The sequence below is a fragment of the Astatotilapia calliptera genome, chromosome 3 (assembly GCF_900246225.1).
Source record: "Astatotilapia calliptera chromosome 3, fAstCal1.2, whole genome shotgun sequence".
Taxonomy (NCBI): domain Eukaryota; kingdom Metazoa; phylum Chordata; class Actinopteri; order Cichliformes; family Cichlidae; genus Astatotilapia; species Astatotilapia calliptera.
Window position 1 is genome coordinate 12,040,413 of NC_039304.1, and position 22,117 is coordinate 12,062,529.

General features: G+C 39.8%; 1 protein-coding gene across 7 annotated transcripts in view; it reads left to right on the forward strand.

Annotated features, from left to right (window-relative positions):
• LOC113018628 (sodium/potassium/calcium exchanger 2) overlaps positions 1–22,117 on the forward strand; it is a 49,039-nt gene that overhangs the window by 14,619 nt on the left and 12,303 nt on the right. For 2 of the 7 annotated variants that reach the window (XM_026161811.1, XM_026161813.1), the window contains exons 3-7: positions 6,123–6,170; positions 7,277–7,385; positions 10,220–10,234; positions 15,787–15,837; positions 20,127–20,225. In XM_026161811.1, coding sequence (XP_026017596.1) covers positions 6,123–6,170; positions 7,277–7,385; positions 10,220–10,234; positions 15,787–15,837; positions 20,127–20,225 — 322 coding nt within the window. The remainder of the gene's footprint in view (positions 1–6,122; positions 6,171–7,276; positions 7,386–10,219; positions 10,235–15,786; positions 15,838–20,126; positions 20,226–22,117) is intronic. The other 5 variants (XM_026161814.1, XM_026161816.1, XM_026161815.1 and 2 more) reach the window with 5 other exon arrangements.

The window sequence follows — 22,117 nt, forward strand, 5'->3', positions numbered from 1 at the left end:
CGATCATCTTTCTGCAAAGCTAGCTACCATGCAGGTTAGATTTGTTAACTGTCAAAACTATCCCACAATACAGAGCAAGCATGTTTATTTACTCATTCAACTAAAATCTTTGTAATGTTTAAGGTTTTTTTTCTACTGCTACTTGCTCCTTCCCAAAGTTGGAAGCTTGTTTTTTGTGTATGACAACAGCAGAGCAAGGCATGTTATCTGTATAGCTTAGGTTGCCTGCCCTGACTAGCATTGCAGGTTGCGCTCGATGCGTTTTCAGTGATGTGCTCTCGAGCAGCTCAACACGGTTGTTTAGCTGCTCGAGATCAACAAAATTTGGACAAGTATCCAAGTTTTTTTCCTGGTTGTCCCTGTTGTGAACCACAGCTCCCTGTGAAATAAAGTCATTCGACACCACAGACTGACTGAAAAAGGATTCAACTTTATTCAATTGTGGCTGCGAGTCATCCAGGAAGTGCAACTTAAAATTTTTTTTTATAAAATTAAAAAAAGAAAATCTGGAGCAGAGTGCATCAGTCTTAAAAACAAAGAACCTGCATCAGTTTTCTTCTCCATCTGCAGATCAAAACCTGCTCTGATCTGATGGGAACGACAAACCGCAGACTTGATCAGTCTTGCAGGAGGTCCACCTCTCGCATTTATTCAGTTAAAACATTACATCGGACTCTCACAGTCAGTGTTTAATCTCGTGAATAAGTCATGTTTTGGATCATTATTATTCCAATATTGTTACACAAAAAAGTGGCTTTAGAACAAGCATATATAATATCAGGAGAATGACAAAAAGTACTTGTGTCTGATCAAACCTAGCTTTGGGTGATTACATTCGCTTGCTGTAATGACACAGCGTTTTTGTTTCTTTTGTTTTTTTTGTTACTCTGTTTGTCTCCCAAAAGTCTCAGTCTGATTGGTTCATGAGAAGGGGGGAGGGGGGATAAGAGGAGGCAATTTTGGCTTAGTCCTGGTGAGCATTGCCTTGTGGGAAATCAGTGTCGTGGCAGCTCCTGTAATTAGTTCTGCTTGTTAGAAAAATGAAGGGGTTACTAATTAGCAAGTGGATGGCTTCTTGACTTGTTGTGCATCTTTTCTCTCCATTCCTTGAAGATCATCATTATCGTCTCCCAGCAAAATGGGGGAGAGAGAGAGAAAAGGAGGGAGGGAGGGAGATGCTGCTCAGTCGTGCTGCTCAACAGTTTAGCTCTAACACGATGAGTCTAGATGGACAAATCTCAAAGGGTGTTCTGTCATGCTCTGACAGACAGGCTGCCTTCTAAGTACTTGCAGGCAATCGCCGGGAGCTGTGCAAGATTTCACTTTTTAAGTTCACTCAGCAAGCTGGGCGGTCTAGACAGACTTACATATGCTTTATTTTTAGCATGTCCATCTCTGCTTTGACTGCTAAACTAAGATTTACTGTAGTATCACTTTTAGCTCGTGACAGCAATCAAAATGTAAAAGGCCTGTTTGGGCCGAGTCCTTAAACCGCACCATGTTTGTGGTGTTAATGCCTTTTGGAAGATTTTTATGTCAGTTATCGATCATACAACAAGACTTATTCAGTCAAGTGTGCTAACAGAGCATTTAAGTCTATTCTCAGGTCATGAGTAAAATTCTAGTATTGTTCCAATTTATTTAATACAATTTTATTTATATAGCTCCAAAAAACAACAAATGTCGCTTCAACACGCTTCCTAGTGTAGACCCTACAATAATATAGAGGAAACCCCAACAATCACATGACCTGCCATGAGCAAGCACTTGGCAATAGTAGAAAGGATAAACTCCTTTTTAACAGGAAGAAACCTCTAGTAGACCTATCAGGGTGGGGCAGCCAACTGCTACGACTGATTGGAGGTGAGGGGAGGGAGACGGGACAAAAGACAGGGAGCCAGGGATTAATAATAACCAACGATTCCATGCAGAGCAGTAAACACATAGTGAGTGAAAAAAGGTAGAGAAGAAACACTGCAGGCCTATTGGAGCGCAACTAAGGGAGGATTCGGGGTGACCTGATCCAGTCCTGACTACATGCTTTGTTAAAAAGGAAGGAAAGAATAAGAGGCCTGAGAGCTGAAAGCTCTGCCTCCTATTCTACTTTTAAATATCCAAGAAACCACAAGTAAATGAGCAGTCTGAGAGTGAAGTGCTCTAGAGTGATATGGTTCTAGGAGGACTTTAAGATAAGATGGGGCCTGATTATTCAAGACTGTGTGTGTGAGGAGAAGGATTTTAAATTCAGTTCTGGATTTAACAGGATTTATACATCACACTATTTAGAAGGTATCAGTGTATGTGTGATGCTCCCATACAGTCTATAGATAATCGAGCCATCTGTTTTCTTCAGTTTTTCCAGTTCAGGGTCACGGTGGGGGTGGAGCCTATCCCAGCGTCCATAGGGTGAGAGGCGGGAACACCTGTCACTAGGCTAACACAGACAGACAGACGGCCATTCACACTCACATTCACACCTACAACCAATTTAGAATCAGCAGTTTACCTAACATGCATGCGTTTGGAGGGTGGATAATCTTCAGTACCAATTGTAATACTTTGGGTTTTTATGGCAGATTACCTCCTAAACCATTCAATAAAAATATTTAAGGAAACGTTAGACAGAGTCAGAGATTTTCCAATTTCTAACCGAACTATTTATAGATATGAGAGCTATTATTTTCCATAGATCTTGACTTTAACATTTGTATCTTAAACCATGGCTAAAGGAAGAAGTTTTTAAAACTCTCTCAGTTTCTCATGTGAAATTTTGCTAAGACTATAACTGTATTTTAGCCACTGGAATACAATAATATCTGAGGAAATTAAGTGGAGATGATACGGACAGTGGCTCTTAAGAATTGAAAAATTTTATGTCTCTACTGTTATCGCACTTTGTAATATATGTAGAGTGTAATAATGAGGATAGAGATGTAAAGAATCATCTGCAGCTGTGATGGATTTAATCAAACTCGATCGCTGGAAAACTCGATACTGTATAAAAAGCTATTATTATTCTCCTGTGTAATTTGGCTTGGGTGTCAAAGCATAAAGGAAATGCAAATTAAATTCCTCCAGAAATAGACCACTTTTGTGCTCTCTGATTGCATATGAGAAAACCTATAATCCACCACTAATATTGGAAATTCAGGAGTTCCAGCTCTGCCTGCAACATCTGCTCAGGTTCCTCTGAAAGTCCGTTCTTCATGGTTAAAAGTGGAGGTATTTTTTGCAGGATGTCACACCCTTCATCGATAATTCTGCACAAAGCAGTGTTACATGCATACGGCGGCGGAGGGACATTTATCTCCCTTTGCTGATCCGCTTCCAAGAATGATCCTGATGTGACATTACGTAAGAGCTGGAAAGCAGAGCCGGGGGTATTAGGGAACACAAAAACTCCAGAGAACATACTAATCTCCCTATGTGATTATTAGTCATAATATTTAACGCTGGCTTAATGAGCGACCCATGGCATAATCTCTATCTGGCACCTTCACCTGCTCTCTCCTAACCCTCCTAACTTGAATTTGAGGGAGTTAAATAGAATAATTATGCTAGACGGTGCAGTGAATTACCCTGAAGATGGGGCGGAGGGAGTTATAGTCGAATAGCTTTGTGGAAAATCTCAGGATTAGTTCAACTTCTGCTTAATTTTTGGGGCGAAATGTTTAATTTCAGCTCTCTCGTTTCTGCAATTGTTCAGTTGCCGCACAGCAGCAAAACTAATATATGGTAAATTATGAGCTGTTAAACAGAAACAGCGGGATACAGTGGGACGTGGTGGGTAATGACGTTCACAGGGACTGCAGTGGGGATTTTTCTTATAAATAGAGCACGCTAACAAGTCCAGCATTTTTTTTTTTTTTTTTTTTTTTTTTATGTTCAGTTTAATTAGTTTAAAAGTTTCTGTATTATTATCAAAATGAAAGTGACTCAATTTATTGCTCTTTTTTCATAAAAACAAGAAATCTGTTAACATCCCACCCCTGCTTCATGTACAGTTAGCAGATTTTTAAAAAAAAAAAAGTTTAATTGAATGCAGCGTCATTTAGAAAATTAATCAGCGTGTTGACAAGTTTGCAGGCCCTGTCTCGAAATTTGTGCGTTTACCCCGCTTTTTAAAAAAAAAAAAAACAAAACTCACAAGATCAAACTGAACTGGCGTCTGATTTTCATTGTACATCTTGCACCTTATCAATGCACACCAGTGCCGCCTCTTTCTACACACTGCTGTTTGAAACCGTGTAGGCAGCGAAACAAAGCCTCGGTGTTCTAAGATCTGAACAAAAGCTTTGTGTTTGTTCTCTTGCAGTTAGAAACAGAGGCCTTAAGCGACTGTTATATCGCACACATTTTTGGAGATGAAGTGAGCACAGTTCTGTCAGGCAGTTGGTGAAAGGCTTTTGTTTCAAAAATAAACTGTGTTACAGTACTCTGCTGTACATGCCAAAAAGGCCTGCTGAGAACGATGGCAGGAAAATCGAGCGATTGTTAAAAAGGCTCGAGTCTCTTTGGCACGAAAGTTTTTCACATTAAAACTGGCAGAACACACTTATTTGATTACTTGGTGAGAGTTAGATGAGCTGATCAGTGCGACTCTCTTAAGAGTCTCAGAAGTTATAAATACGAAGCTTCGGCTGGAGGCTCGTTAGCCCAACTTCTCACATTAAAGCAGCTGCCACAGAGATTGTATAAAGAAAGATGCCACATGTTAATAAGATGCTAGTGAGTCCTTTTAAATTACAGGACAGCTTGCTATTTCTGTCTAATCCTCAGTAAAGGGCTCAAACAACTTTAAAGATAGCTTGCATAACAACTGGAAAACTTTGAAACTGGTACATTATTTGGAAACCATTATCAGCTCTGATTTCCAGTCTACAGGCAATAGATAATCACTTAACTTGATCCTTACCTTTACCTATACAAGTAAACCCATGTCTCAACATTTTAATAGTTTTTTATGGCTATAGTCTAAGTATGTGCATGCAATATATGTCTTCGTTTTAATTTTGACGTCTTATTTCTGAACAATCATGGCGACGAAATAACTGAGGCAAAGTTATTCGTTTTTTTTCTTTTGCCATGAGTGAGTGAGTGAGTGAGTGTGTGTGTGTGTCTAGGTCCGTCAAACCGTATATAAGAGGTCTGTCTGCACCAAAAATACCTCTCGTCTGGACCACAGAATGTATAGAAAAGATTGGCATAGCTTCTGGGTAAGAAGCCAATGCAGAAATGCCATAAATTGACATTTTTTCTAATGTTTGAGTACAAAAGAGGTCTGGTTGTGTATCTATACGTTCCTCATTTCATTTGACTGTGGCGACAGTAAAAACGGTCCTGGTGAGTTTACAGCCTAGATTGTTAAATTTGTAGTATCGTAAAAAAAAAAAAAATTAGTCATAAAGGAGGGTGATGCATGTGTTCCACAAATCGCTAACCTACGAGTTGGCTCTTTGGTCAGATCTGCTCCTTGTTTGACAAAACGCAACGACCCGTACAGCAAAAACAGTCAGCCTGTGGCTTCACAACAGGCCTGCGGATGACATCATGGTTGCTATGTCCATTTTTTATCTACTTAAGTGCTGATTGGGCAGCACTGTGTACTCCACCACCTCCATCTTTGTTGTCGTTTTATTTTACATTTATTTGTTTAAGAAATTGCTTTTAAAGTTCAATACATGCGAGTAACCGCATTTAATAATCTCAGTATTAAACAACCATTTTGCCATAGCAAGCCACCTTAACTCTTCGCCTATACTTTCACATAGCAACAAGAAGCACCTTAAATTCTGATGCGAGTTGACAGCCTTGACTTAAATGACTCAAATCGAAATGACATATTTGAGTGTATTTCAAGGAAATTTAAGTCGACACGTTCTAATCCTGCTCAGCTTGTGACTGACACAGTAGGCAGGCACAGCAGTGGGGAGGAATCTGTCCCTCAAGTCTTGTCCACTTGCATCACAGTCAGTCGTCACCGTCACTGTTACTGTGCCGTAATGTCTTTCTCTACTGTCTCGTCGTCTTGTCTCTGTGGTTGTGTGAGGCTTGCTTCACATCTGTGTCTTGTTTTCTCTTCCTCTTCCCCCCCTTTTATACTTCCTCTTCTCTTTGTGTTGGATGAGAAGGCAAGTCCTGGGGCGCCAGAGGATGACGGCAAGTTGTCGGTAGGTCCTGTCTGATTGACACTACCCCCGTCTTCTTCTGTGTTTGTCCCTGTTTCTGTGTAGATGTATTAGAGCAACTTCTGTTTCTCCCGCCATACTGTGAAGAAGACATGTACACTGTTATCTCTAACCCTCAGCCTCCCTCTGTGCCGAGAGTAGCTCCGTCTGTTTCCCAAAGCACTTCCTTTGCAACAGTTGCATTTGTGTGCAGCATGTAAAAGGCAATCGAGGAGGAAGCCTGGATTCTGAAAAAACACTTTTAATGCTTACGCAGTTCCAGCAGGTACAAGAGCTTCCATCCCGAATGCAGAGCAAGCAGATAAAACAGCAGACGGACATTCTCTGGTGTCGTACCGAGAATCTACAACTTTCTAACCCTCACACGAGTCGTGCCGTTCCGCTTGTCTCCCTTGCCTCCCGCTCACACCCATGGGAGGCTGTGAATTAGCACCTGACACCTCCTTTGCCTACGCATCACCTCTGATGAGCCAAAGGTGGACACATTCGCAGCAAGCAGCTGTCACCTGCAACGGTGCCTAATTTCCCACAATTCTCAAGTTCCACCTCGGCTGCTGGAGCGACCTTGGCGAGGGTTGGTTTTTTTTTTGGGTTTTTTCTTCCGCAAAAGGAACTAAAAAAATGCCACACTAAGTGTAAATGCCTGTGACAAGCCCACGAAGCTTATATTTTTAAGAAGCTGTAGCACTTTATGATTTTTTTTAAACTCGGTTGCAGGTTCTGCTTAGGGTTTTTTTTTATGTAAAATAGGATTAGGGAATCATATTCCAACTGGAAGCTTAATTGAAGGTGGTAGCACATCATATGCTCATGGACAAACATTGCAGTGACACGAATCCTTCTTTCTGTAATTAAAATGCTGTGGATTTCACAACAGTTAAAGCACCAAGTCCCTAGAATGATCTTCCCTCTAATGTAAAAATGAAAAAGCCTACAAAACAGCGTGGTTTTCCCACATTTAGCTCAATACTCTTGGATTAGAAATGGCTTTAGAGGAGTGCTCGCATTAAGGACATTTACTGGATACTGAAAGATTCCCATCCCCAGCAGTAGCAGAATATTTGACTGACGCTTGTCTCCCCTCACAGGCGCGGCCTCGCCTTCAAAGGGGAGGTAGTTCTGCCTCGCTGCACAACAGCTTGATGCGGAACAGCATTTTCCAGCTGATGATCCACACGTTGGACCCTTTAAGTGAAGGTAAACTGCACACAAAAAGAAGTTTTTAACACAAAAGACATACAGCACAGATATTCTTTTTTTAACTGTCCAACATTGTGTATTTCCAGATTGACCGAGCCTGGATCTTGTCTTCATTCTTGTCTTTAACTCTTAGAATTGTATTTTGAGATGTGTCAGAAGTGGATTAACTAAAAACATGTAATTCCTTCCACAGGAAGAGTGCTGTTGAGCTCACATTTTCTTAACCAATGAATAACATAAGTGTTATGATGAAAATGTTGGCTTTTATCTATTCACAAGCTCCCCGCGTACTTCTTTAAACACAGAAGCTCCACTGTTAACATTGAAAAGTACTTGTACAGTGTTGTTTGTATATTTAAAAAACAAACAAAAAAAAAAACGGTCCATGTAAGACAAAGTGCACTTGGGGCTGAGGTGAAACAGCGTTCTCCTTTAATCCAAGTCCATTAGCTTAGCTAAGAAAAACGTTTAAAAAAGGCGTCAGCGTCAGTGCTCGGCACAGGGGATGAATATGTTAATATGCCGGGTGAGGCGTGGTGTCATTCTCAACCCATCCTGAACGTGATGAAGGGAAAATGTTTATGAAAAGCAAACGGGGAGCAGGGGTTTGAGGAGGGTGACGAATCCTAATCCTTAAAAATGAATATTAATGTTAAATGCTGAATCCATCTTACTAGCCGATGTCATTTTTCCTCATCTTTTTCTTCCACCTTTTTGGTTTTCATGAAAGTTTACATTCAGTTTGGTTTGTTTGGCTGAAAAAAAGCATCACTGTCAATACACAGTAAAATATCTCATAGGTCCTACAGCAATGTGTGTTAGCACAAAAACAGAATAAATATTTTCCTTCTGGATTGATAGGACTGCATTAGCAATTGGCTGCTCTGTAGTCCAGAGGCATTTCAGCTTTCTCTGAAATGACTTTACTTTGCTTGAAAGCCAAGCTTGGAATGAGTCAGCTCAGGAAAGATTAATAAGCCTTAAAGTGCCCATTAACATGCATCAAATTGCTGTCGTACACTGAACCCAAGGCGTCCTGTCTCTGAGTGTATTCATCATCCCATCGTAGTGATTAATGGTAAATCACAGCCTGAGTGCAAGTCTGTAAGACCACTGTTGTGTATGCATGCATGTATATATGTACATGTTACACATAATCCATCCAGTTGGGTCCTCTTAGTGTCTTTTTCAAGGCATCTAATAGTAGTATTTACTAAGTTAAGCTAAGTTATGCGTGCAAGATATGAACTGAATTCTTTGTTTTCTCTTTGTTTTAACTGATTTATTTATTTGTGTCCAAAATAAGTTCCCATTTGCCAAAAAAAAAAGTTTTTAAAATGGTCAAACCTACTTTAGTATGAAAGCAGCCGAGATGGCAGGACATACCAAATTTGATTGATGAGGTCTTCTGGCAAATTAACGGCTGGAAATTAATTCTCTGAAACAACAGCTACAGTGTGACATGACACAATCAATGAATTCATTATTGTCAAGAACAAAAGCAACACGTTGGGCTTCCGATGATTTGCATGTATTATTTTGAAATTTCCATGTAGCACATCGGAAAGTTTTCCTCGTACTCCAATGGACATGTACCCGTGATAAGTACAGACTTAAGTACATCTGAAAAAGCACTTATCAGAGGCCTCATTTCCTTGGAACGCTTAACAACTTCATTGGCTGCAGGACTGCGAAGGCCCAATCAAGACAGACCCTATTGGGAGATGAGCAAATATGTTCTATAAACATTTACTGGCATCATTAATGCAAAGGAGCGTTTACTGGGTGAGCTTACGGCATAGAGAAGACGAACAGGTGCATCCATTTTAGTTGGAGGCTTGTGCTGTGTGTCCTTGTGTGCTCTTAGGCATTAAGTGTAGCTCAGCAGGGACGTGGGGAGCTGGCAGGGCTCCTTCCATACATTTTTCATTCGCATTTCTCAAAATAAGTTGTTCAGGCTTCAGTGCTGAAAGGTTCTTGTGCCAGTACTGAGAGCTGGTTAACTTTTGGTTATTAGAGTTTTAGTGATTTAGAGTTTGTTAGATGTGTGTGTCCGTGTGTGTGTGTGGTCCTTGTATTGCAAACATTGTGGGGACTGAAGTGTTTTTACACATTATGGGGACAAAAAGCAAATAACAGCAACGATATGATATAAATCATATTTTCAAGGGAAGACAAGTTTAATTTGAGGATATTAGGTTAGAGCTTTCTTTCTTCTGCTCTGTTTTGTCTGTAGTGACCACAAAAAGTAGTTTGAATATAATCTATCTGTGTTGTTTCTTCAGCGTATGCCTTCATTGCAAAGTGCATTTTATATCTAAACATGTAAAACCTAAGATTTTAAATCTATGTGTGGCAATGTATATGTTTCTGTCATATCATGGGGATATGATTATTTACTTTGTTGCCCAGAGTTAGATGAGAATAACTGCACTCCATATTTATTTGTTATTAACAGGACATAGCTACACATAGGATAACAGTAACAGTGTTTTTTTTAGCTATGCTACATGAGCTACATGCTACATGAGCTACATGCTACATGAGCTACATGCTACATGAGCTAAGCTAGCATCTCCTTCCTTCTGTCCCTTTTAATGCTAGTAGTACCTACTTTCTCATCTAACTCTCTGCAAAGACGTCCAAAACAAGTTTTGAGTTAATTTAATGCCATGAATGAAGAGCTAATGACATTTAATTTAACACAACCCTTTCTCATCTTGGAAATACCTATCAATGATTAAATGTTCGCTATTGGACTAAATATCACCTGGATTTATCTTGTCTCTGTTTCTGTCTTCTTATTTCTCTTTCGTTTACTGTCCCTTCAGAATTTGCTGACTCTGGTGAGTTACTCCTCTAATTTCTGTATCTCCCCCTGCTCCAAAACAATATGTTTGTTCTCATTCCAACAGCCTGGAGGCAACTCTTGTGCCCAGTGTGTCCCTTATGTATACATTTCCTAAGCGCCGATGTGCTGTATGTCAATTCTGTACCGTACCATCCCTGCAGACTCTCTTCTTCAGATATCTCATTCTCTCCTGTGGGTGCTTTTTCCCTGGAAACCCTCTGTTACCATTTCTACATTGTTTTCCCCATCGTCCCTAATCCTCTCTCTCCTCTTATGAACTCCTTTGTGATTTTTAGCTTTATAAGTGCTGTTTTTTGTGAGACACGTTGAGGCCCAAAATAAGTGCTTTGGGTGTTCCTGTCAACATTGTATGTCACTCTAGGTCTGTGAGGCTAAGCAGATATTTAAGCAGACAGAATATGCTGTGGGAAAGAGACAGAGTAAATGTGTCAGCCTTTTGCTTAGGTCATGAAACGGCCTATCTGGAAGACGGCGAAATGCTGTCAGTTGATTTCTCAGCCCTTTTTATATCCCTGTGGTCAGAATTCTGGTTAAGCTATATGGAGCAATTAACCAGTGGACTGAAAGTGTTTCTTTGTGCAGCCTTTTACAATAAGCTGTGGACAAAAAACTATCAGCATTTAAATTTAGCTTAAAAAAACAGCAGCTTTCTTGATGTTGTTGAGGTGAATCTCCTACAGTTTAATAATAGACCTTAGAACGTGCATGTTTTTCATTGCAGGGAACATTGTATTAGTCTGGTACACTTAGTTCTGGGCACAAGGACCAGCATCTTTTTTTTTTCCCATCAGTGTGGAGCTACAAACAATATCACTTAGGAGTGGCATCAAATATTGAACTACTCAGAGAGAATGGGTGGGAGAAGGGAAGAGTGGCTCTAACTCTACTGTCTGAACCCTCAGCAGACTGCTGAAACAAGTTTCCCAAAACAGTACTCAGAATTCAGGCTGCGTGCTTCAGTAAAATGTATCACTCTCAGATCTGAACTGTGGTACTGAGTCTGTGCTTTTCCATAGCTGCAGTTGACCTCAGTAATCTTGTTAGGTTTTTTTCCCGAGGTAGACGGGAAGTTTTGCATAGGCTGAGCAAATAACAGACAAACTCACTAAATTTGGGTCAACTAAAAAAAACAATCATTTCAGCACATAGCCTGTTTTTTCAGTGGTATAGAAGAAAATTACCAAAGGGCAACAATTTAGGTCCACGTGTGTGTTTGTACCGAATTACAGAAAACACCCCTTAAATTACACGAGGGTCTGAATTTTCAGTGCAGTTATTATTAAAACAGCCATTTAGCATGAGGGTTAATCCATTCTTCCAGCAAGCATTTCCAGTTTTCCCCACATAGCTGCCTTGCCTGCCAGCAGTACTGTCTGTGCCGTGACCCAGACCATCGATTACATGGTTCAATAATGCACTCACTGTCACTGACCTACCACCCCTTGGGCAACGGAAATATATTTTCCACGTATGCAGATATAGTCTATTGACATTTTGGGTTAGATCTTTTTTTTGTATCAACTTAACAATGTTCATAAAACATAAAAGAAAGCTGAAATATAAGATGACATGTTAACATATTTACTGTAGAATATAATCAGAAGAGATATTGTTTCATATCCTGCAGGAATGTGAACTCATTTTACATTGTGGGCCACATGCAGCCCACTTAGACCTTACGCCGGCTAGACGAGTGAAACCTCCTTTCTGTCAGTGTAAAGAAGTTTAACTACACATTGAATCCCTGAGATAGCGTCATGTAAAAAACAGAAGTGCAATTTCAACAGCACATCTCACTTTTTCGACATAATAGAGAAATGCTGCTGGAGTAAATGGATGAAATAAATTTATAAAATTACAGAAAATAATTCTCTTAGCTAAGTTTTTGTTAATTTTTCTTTCTTTTTTTTTTACTGTGGACCCACTGTAAAAATAATATATTTCTATAGTTATAGTGAAAAAAGTTTCCTGTCATTTGAATTTTTAGCTATTAATCAGGTACTTTGGTATTGTATGAAAAGCTTTGGGAGGAAAATCTGCGCTCTTCTTCATATTTTCCAGTAGGCCAGTTTGGAGTCTTTGGCGGGCCGATTATGGCCGCCAAGCCTTATGTTTGACACCCCTGATAGATAGTTTGACTTGATTTCTTGCTGTTGCCGTAGGAGCCATAGACATAAAGTTAATGTAATTTAGTTTAGCATAAAAACTGTAACCAAGTAGTTACCGGCCTCTGTTCAAACGTAATCAAATACTACGCATATGTCACACCCCCTCCCATGCCCTCTGATCCACCCCGCACTGGGTGGGTGAAAGAATCAATGCTAAAAGCCTTTTTGCTTTTGCACAGGCTGTGAATTTCCCTGACACTCCAACCCCCAGCAGACGGAGCGGACTTGCACGCACACTCTCACGCATGGCTCACCAGAGGTTTAGAGGTCACACCACAAGGACAAGAGGTCCCTTGGTAAAAAACAACAACAACAACAAGCCTCGCTCTCTCTATGGAGTTACAGCGGGTGGACCGTGCAGGCAGTGATTGTGTCTGGGGATAATTGCCCTCAGGGCAGCTTTGTAGAGACTGGACGTAGAGTGGTAGTGCACTTCAAACCAAAAATAATATAACGATATGGGATTGAGACGCTTGTCAAGTAGCACCGCATATGAGCAAGGCATTTTGCAATGAAATGTGATTTCATCTCATTAGATTGTGTTTTTATGGCTGCCAAGTCTCACATTTGGCATGAGATTTTCACCATAATCCTCTCACACACTAGCAGAGTGGTCGCCCACTGTCGGATATTAGTGTGAACGATGTAGGCATGTGGGTGGAAACATATAAAGTGCTTATTGTACTGATGCCTACTACATGGCATACTTGCAAAGTTAGGGTTAACCAAAAGGTTTATATTAACTTATTTGGGAACTAGCCTCTGTTAACAGGCAGACCTGGTCAAAAATATCAACTTAGTACCGTCAGCTGAATCAGATAAAGAGGTCAGATAAAGGTCAGACAAAAACACAGCAGCACAATAAGTGAGGCATAAAAGGACAAAGTGATTTAAAACGTTTAAATTATTTGTAAATGACATGTGGTTTAATGGTAGTGTTTCAAAGGAAGTTTTTCGTCTTGTTCCAAGCCCATTGTTTGCACTGTATAAAAAATAGTGTTTGAAACAGCTTCTTGGTTCTTCGTCAACGAGATTAGCCACCGTGATGATTCAGTCTAACGGCTGTTTGAAACAGGAGAGTGGATTTTACATCAGCAAACAGAAAGATTTCCAAGAATAGCTTTAATGAAAAGGTACATGTTATTCTACTTTGTTGCCAGTGAGGTCCTTCCAATGATGACGTTTGGTTAAACTTGCTGTAGTTAGTAGAACATGCCATGTTCTCTTTAGTTGAAAATAGTTGCTCACGCTCTTTTCGAGGTAGTTTTTTGTGATGGTTCAGGATTCAAGCTGTTTCATGTGCTCCCAGTCTTTATGTAATCCCAGACTGGCTCCATGATGTGAACATCACACCTTGTGGTGGCCATGTGCTGCAGGGCTCTTTATTTTTGTTGGTGCTGAGAATAGTTTTTTGCAACTGTATGTTTGGGGGTGATATCAGTATAGTATGTAGAATGAATTTGGAACCAGACCAATTTGTTTTGCATGGTGGATAAAAATGTAAAGATCTAGAATATTTCCTCTTATGAGCAATCAAAAGCAAATACTGTGAATGGCTTTATTTAACATTTTACCACCTGACATACAGGTTAAAACACCAGTTGAAATACATGGGTAGAGGAAACGAGGAAGGGGAATTTAAAAGTCTGGTTGTGAGATTTCGTGAAGATGTAAAAGTATATAGGAAGATCGGTGCATTGCTAAAAATAAGTAGAAGCACAGCAGCAGTAATCAAGGGATATAGAGGGAGCCTTAGTACCACTAATCGGAGTCTCAATGGCTTTCTTTCTAAAAAAAACTTGAACAGTCTAGCTCTGAAGATCAAGGCAATTGCTTCATATTTGTCAAAGGAATTCTGAGTTTGCTGGAAATCAGAGTTTCTGTCAAAGCTTACACGATCAGAAGGCAACTGCTGATTAACAATACTTACTTTTTGGCAGAAAACTATGAGATCGAACTTTGATAAATATCCTTAAAAGAAGAAGCCTGTTGAATATCGGGAAGACATGCTCCAGTAAGATGAAAGCAAGATAAATGAGTTCAGCTTAGATGGATTTCGGCACGCTTGGGGGGCTAGGACCACTAACGGTGAATGCGTGCTCCCAGTAGTGAAGCATGGAGGTGAGCCTGTGATGATACTTGGCTGTATGAGTGCAAAAGGTGATAAGGAATGACATTTATCAATGCCACCATGAATGTCTGTGGATATGCCAGATTACCTCATAGGATGACTCTCATATTCTTGAAGCCAGGCAGAAGAGGAAAGCATGCCTGGCTTCATTATCAAAAGTTTCTAAAGAAGAACGGAGACTAAGGACAAGTTGGTCTTGCTTGGTGTTAATTGGTTGGTGTTGCTTTTTCTGAATTTGCATGTGGCGCAGAAAGACAAACCCCCATGCAGAGAGAGCTTCTGGAAAATAGTGGCTCATGAATTAAAAAGATATGAATCTTAAAGTCAGTCGGGATAAGCTTCAGTGGCCCCGTGTCCCTGAATTGGACAAGCAGTTAAGAAAGTGGCTAAATGGATGGATGGATTCCATAAATCTCAGTAATGTGTGCTGACTTCTGGACCTGTATAGTTAATTCTGGTCAGAAGGGAATATAACTACTGTCTGGAGTTAAGTTAGTTTATCTAGTTAATGTAACATAAACTTACTATTCTATTTAAAGCGAATCATCGCTTTTTTTGGCCATTTATTGTTGAAACAGCGTGGGAGGCAGAAGTCTGCGGTCCGGTGTCCTCTGCTCAGCTGCTTCACGTTCAGCTGTTGCTGCAGGTTTGAATTCCCAGCTAATTCATCATGCCGATGTGCTGACTGTCTATTTACTGTAGCATGGAAGAACTGCAGCAGTAAGGGAATCAAATTAATTGTTCGGGTTTCATTGTGGGAATAAAATGCCGAATCATCAAGCCCCTGAATAAGCTTGTGCGCAGAGGAGAGGAGGACTCATCATTTTGTTGCATGTTGACCCAGTATATTCTCTTCCGACTGTCCTCTTCTGTTTGTTTTCAATATATCTTTTTATGAACCTCTGATCATTTTTTTTAATGGTGGTATACTGATTGCCCCTTCCCCCTCCCTTTACCGTTGGCAGGCTCTTTATCAGACTGAGTTGCTGAAAGACTCTTGATGTTTTGTATTTGCAGTTGAGTCCTTGCTTTGTCTTTGCACTTATGCAGTGATGACTTGGGGAGATTTTGTCTCTCTGTATGTGACTTCTTGTGCTTCTTGTGTGACTCTGTACAGAATGTGATGTGAGTAGAACCAGCAGATCTGTCTTGTTCTGTCATGTTCACTCTTTTCCTTTTCTCTGTGTGTTTGTTGCCTTACCCTTGTCTTTTGCTGTGATGTTGTAGAGCTTGGGACTTATGGGAAACTAAAATATTATCACTCAATGACTGAGGAAGGTAAGCCTGAAAGTTTTCATTACTTGATTCTTTGAGACAGCTTCTATCATCCCTCTTGTTTTTATACTCCCCCATCTTCATCACGAAGCAACACATCCAGCCCCATTATTATTTATTTATTTTTTTTGCCTGTGATACACAGTTTGCATAATTTTGCTTTAAGTTGATAATCTCGCTGAGATTTCACTGGCATAAGTGCAAATCATAGTAGCCATGCCATTTTTTTTTTTATTTATTGTACTTTTTGTTCCCATTTTTGGTTTTTGGCATATTTTTATATTTTTTCCCCTACGAATATGTACATACATATTGTGTGTTACTGTGTGTAGTGTTATTATGACATTTTATTTATTAGGTATTTTCTGAAAATTTCTAAATTTCCTTCTTTTGTTTGACGTTGTGTAAATTAAGACATGCATAATGCAGGCTGGTTTAACTACAAACGCACACTTACACGGCCAATATTGCATTCAGAAAACACACAAGGTCTTTTTAATGTTTTCTCGTCTTTGCTTGTTTTTCCCTGTTACCCATCTGCGTCTCTGAGCAATACAGCACATCATCCATTCCCCAGCACTTACTTCGAGGTTACACTTCCACCAGAAGCAACGTTTCTGAATTTGGCAAACTGGAGTGACTAATCCACCCAGTGGTTGTGTAACAGGCAGAAATGACAACGTTTTTTAACCCACACTTCACAAACTGGTCTTTTTGTTGTTAAATATTTTTTAAGTTAAAGAATTTAACTAAACATTAACTGTGTTTTTTATTTTTTATTTTTTTTTAAATTCCTTTAAGATGGCAATACATACATTTCCCATACATAGCAATCACATATTTATAATTTGGGTGGAGTGTTATTTTTGATATTTGTGCTTTTATGCTAAAACAAAGTGACAGAAAAACACATTTTTAAAATTTGCGTTAAAAAAAAATCAAAAAATGTAACCATATTAAGTAAAAGCTCTGTTTCCAAATAACAATAAATAAGGTGGAAATGGCAAAAAAATTGTTATAAACTGCATTTGGTAGCTTTACTTTTAAAAGCAATTTATTAGTTTTGAATATCACTGTCATTAAAGGGTAATGTGTTGCGTTACAATGTTAGCTGCTGAGAAAATTCATGTTTTATTTTATCTTACCAGATTTAACTTTATAGTAATCTCTAGTAAGCTGGTTATGTTGTCCAGTTTAACCTCTGAGTATACTAACTTTACCTCATGGTGAGTTCATGGTGACAACAAGCTTGTTAATTTTCCTCATCACAGCTAACTAAAATCTTTCCGCTTCAGAGCTGTAGCACTTGCATATTCCTCCTCCTCAACATCGCCTCGCCACCTTTGTAACTAGTTGAGCTTAGACCTCAATCACTCAGGCCTAGAGACCTTTCAACAACCTTGTGGCATCCACTAGTTGCAAGGGGAAATTATGTATTTCCTGTGAAATTGATTCACAAAACCACATTGGAGCAGGTCTAGAGATCTTAATTGAAACTCTGTAAACCACCAGTCACTAGAAAAAAGTGTGTATTCCACAACCAGCGGGTGTGAAACTGATTGCAAAGAGATTTGCTATGCTACACCAAAAACGTCTTTGTGATTGCTTTGGTTGCTAGTAGGTTTCCAGGGTGAGAAGAAGTTTCCATGGAAGACGCCAAACTGCCTGCAGATACTTGCAAACTACTTGCTAAGCTGTAGTGAAACTGAAAAATGTGATGCAAAGTCGCCTTTTGAAATTGTTTGTGGTTGACGTTTTAAGGCAAAGCTTTTACTTTGAAGGTGAATGTTTTTCATTTTCGGTTTATTTGCAGCTTTGAGAGTAAATGTCAAGCTTTTGCAGACAAGTCGACGTCTTCCACACAAACTGTGAGCGACTGCGCCAGTCTGATTCTGACCAAGCCAATCATGAGAAGGTTTTTTTGTTTTCAGCTCCCTGTTTTTGAGTGGCGACAGCCACCAACCTCCAACAACCGCTTTCCTGCAACTTGGGGAATACACATTTTCTGAAGTGACCAGAGGTTGCCGTGGGGTCACTGACTGGTCTCTACGCCTGTGTGACTGAGGCCTGGAGGTGCTTTTTCAATATCTAAAAATTATAACCATGACACTAATTAAAACACATCTTCCCACAAGATAAATCCTGCCACCTTTGCCATATCACTAACTGAGCTTAACATGCACACTTACACAGCCTGAGGATTGAAAGCCTTCTACTAGTACATGCAACATACTTCAAGGAGTGGAAAGGCAAAAGAAATGGTGTGATGTCATCAGACAACAAAAGACACAACGGTATATGGTAACTGATTGCTCATTCGAATAATTAACCAATTATCTGATCCACTTAATTGCTTTAATTTGCACATTCGTTAAAACAAACAAACAATTAAATAAATAAAGAATCAGAACACCTAAACAAGTTTCTTTATACTTTGTTACAATACCAGCGATAACTGAGAGAAATAAATAGCTAGATTCCTGCTAAAGCTAACTTGCTGAGGTGATCTCAGATTCTGTGGATTATGTATCTAAAATGATAAACTTCCTTCTTCTTGCAGCTTCTGTAGTAACGGCTCTTTGCTTTCACAGGTCTTTATCAAAGTATGTTCAAAGTTAGATCTGAAACATGACGCCAGTGTTTTGTTTTTTTTAGCATTTCTTTTGCATACCTACAGCAGAAAGCACAACCCTGTCAGTTTTATGCCCAAGTAACAAGATGATGATCTCAGACTCCCCCATCCATAAATAAACACCCACTTATCCATGAATAAACGCGCACAAACACACACTCGCTAAGACAACTAACTGACAATGACCGCCTAAGGTGAGTGTCGTCAAGACAGAGGAATGTGTGATTCTGTCTTGTGAAAGTCGGGAGTGTATGTGTGTGTATTTGTGCGCATGTGTGTGGAGGAAGGGCAGGGAGGGGCTGAGCGTTGCCAAACAACAAAAAGACAAAGTGAGAGAAAGATGGTGTTTGCCAAAGACGAATGAGTGAGAAAATCCGAGGTGATAGAGAAATGTAGAGTGAGACAGAGGAGGCACGAAGGCGGCCGACGGTGACTTAGGGTGGTTAATGATTTTGCCAGAAGGTCACAGACAGCGTTCACATGGCTGGGCGGAGTATTCGTATTGACGCATCACTGTGTCAAGCACTGACGAATCAGCCATGCATTTGTAAAATGAAACAAAAAAAATCTTTTGCATTGATTGCAGCCGGGTGATTTGGATGAGGCAGGAGAAAAGGGAAGGATTGACACGCACAGTTAAATTAAGCACGGATGCACGACAGCACAACGATTAATGATGCGCACAGAAAGTACGTGCTGCATAGGATAAAGTCTCTTATATTACAGGCTGGTGTAAAAAAAAAAAAAATAAATAAATACTGAGAGCAACCACTACTGCTGAACTCTGACCTGGAAGCTGCACAACTTGGTGCTGGAATCGTATTTCTCCTTGTTTCTAGGCTATATTTGTGGTCTTTTGGGAGGATTTCAGGCTGTAGGGATTTTATCAAAACTCTATTGCTCCTCAGTTATTGCTAGTGATTAAAATTGCCTTGGATGAGCCATTATTTACAATATCAAGAATGCACACAAATTATATGAGCCACAAGGTCAAGGCTTCAATCCAGTCCACTGCATCACACCATTACAAAATGGTTTCACAGAATCAATTAATGTTATCTACAAACTAATACGTACCAGCAGTTTTAGAAACATCTGTTCAAATTCTCTACATTTATAGTTATGATAATTTTTTTGTCTTGGAGTAAGAGATTAGCTGTGATAATGATCAAATTAGTTGCTTCCTGGATTAAAAATTTGAACACAGCCTCTTGAATCTTTAAATTTGTGATTTGTGACATGCCGTCCCGAACTTTTGTTTGCTTTTAAGTTCCCTGCTAGCCTCTGGCATCTCTTGTGACTTTTTGATCTGAAATGAGAACCGAACAAAACCAGGACTTAATCTGAGCTCCAGAAGGCAGATCTTTTCACAAGAGATTCTCTCTGCTTCGCCTCCGCCAAGGACCAGGACATTGCAGGATCATCAGTATATGATATGCTATGTCATATTGACTATGTGTTCTTGCAACTGCAGTTTTGTGTAAAGCCGCCACCCTGTTTGTTCTGTGCTTTTGAAACGCGACCCATCTGGGGTCGAAGGTGACAACGAAGGAGCGCTGACTGGGACGAGGCCGAAAGGCTTTGTGGATGGTACGGTACGCGGCGCTTTGGTCCGAATTTGACCAGTGTTGTGTTTTCTCTTTTCGTTTCCTCTTTGCAGGTAAATTTCGAGAGAAGGCGTCTATTCTGCACAAGATTGCTAAAAAGAAATGCCAAGTGGAGGATAGTGAAAAGGCCAATGGAGTAGCGAGTCGTTCAGGTAAATAAAACTTTAATATCCTTTAGATCTTATTGCAGTAGTATGAAATCATAGGAAATACCTTTGTTTATTTTCTGGCTCAAAATTGTCCGTACAATAAAAAAATGTCAGTCTTTATGTTACACATACACAGCTACACTGGCTGAGTGGTGTCGGTCTGATATTTCCCAAAATGTCTCTTTTCTTTGGAAGACCTTTCCTTTCCAAGGAAGACCTTGGAAGACCATTTCCAAAGGATCCCATGAATCAGGATCTTAACTCAAGCGATGAACTAGTATTGTGTCTACACATAAGACAAAGAAACAATTTTACATCTTTAGATACTTTGTTACTAACAACCTGTCACAAAAACACATGATTTATTCCCTTTTTCTCTAACAGAATCTACTAAAGTGCCAAAGATAACAGTGTTACAGCAATAAAATTTTATTTTTGCACCATCAAGGTGAATTGCAAAGAGCTGTTAGCTTAAACTTGATATATCTGAACATGGTGGAAAGCGTGTCCTTTAAAAGAATTTGCGAAACCTGGGCAGATGGAGGACAAACGAAGTGAAAGGCCTACAAATACCATCAGCCGCAGATCAACAGTATTTGAAAGTTATGTCTTAAAGAAATGGGAAAAATCAGTTGACCTGTCTACTGTTCACTGAAGCCTTATCAGAAATGGCGTAAGTGGAAGGGTGGCTGTCAAAAAGCCATACTTAAGGAAGGGAAATGATGAGAAAAGGCTGAGATAAGCAAAACTACTCAAGAACTGGACTCAACATCTGTGGCAACTGGTCAGGATTTCAAGAGAAAGCTACGACAGGGAGTGTAACGGCTGGCTGTAAAACACGGTGGAGGCTCTGTCATGGTTTGGAGTTCCATTTCAGTCAGTGGTGTTGGGGATCTTGTCAAAATTTATAGAATTTTGAACAAAAAAGAATATTAATCCACCATGAAATTCCATGTGGAACGATTATTCAGAATGACTTTGATCCCAAACATGCTGTCAGTGCAGTAAAGGCATGCCTTGATGGAAAAACATAGCGATGAATAGGTCTGCACTGTCCACTGATTGCTGATCAGCTTTGGCCTCTCACGACTTTCAAGGAGAAGCGGGTATCGCTAGAATAACCGAGCTCATGTGCGGTAGTTATTAGATTCCCTACTGAAACGATCATCTGTTGTTAAACAAACACGACATGATCAAGAGCAGCCAAATTGATTGCAAGTGTTGTCTTCAAGCAGTATTTAATCAATCACAGTCACTGCCAAGAATAATTTATGTGTTTTTCACTTCAAAGAGCGCTGGACCAAGGAACAAACAGGGGGCCAGAGGAAACACTTTCATGGCCACAATGGAGGCAAAGCAGGAGAATCAAAGCGAGACATAGCTGATGATCAACAAGGCAAAATTATGCTAACCGCACCACATTAACATATTACCCTCTTGATCAAAGTGCTCGACTGGTGGTCGGTCACCACAGCTAACTTCACTTTTTAGGTTGTTGCAAAAGAATATTTACTGTGACTCAGTCCAGGTATCACATTTTTAGTTATAATATTGCCACATCTGAGCGAGCAAGGTAGGGAGGGAGGTCATGTGGTGGACCAAAGTGGTATCGAGGCACATTATCTGTCTGAGAATCTGCTAATTGTATCACAACCATACTTGGATTAAAGCAATTTCCACAGCAATTATAGTTTAATCATCTGATTACATGGCTTTCGGCTCTTTGTATTTTAATAAGGGTAAGTTAAGTAAGTCGGGCCTCAATTGAAATGGATTTAAAGCAGCCACTAGCATTTGATAAGGTGAGATAGTGTTAGCCTCAGACATGCACATGTATGTTCACACACATGGGGGTGCCTTGATGTACTTTTTGCCATTATTTCTGTTGTTACAAC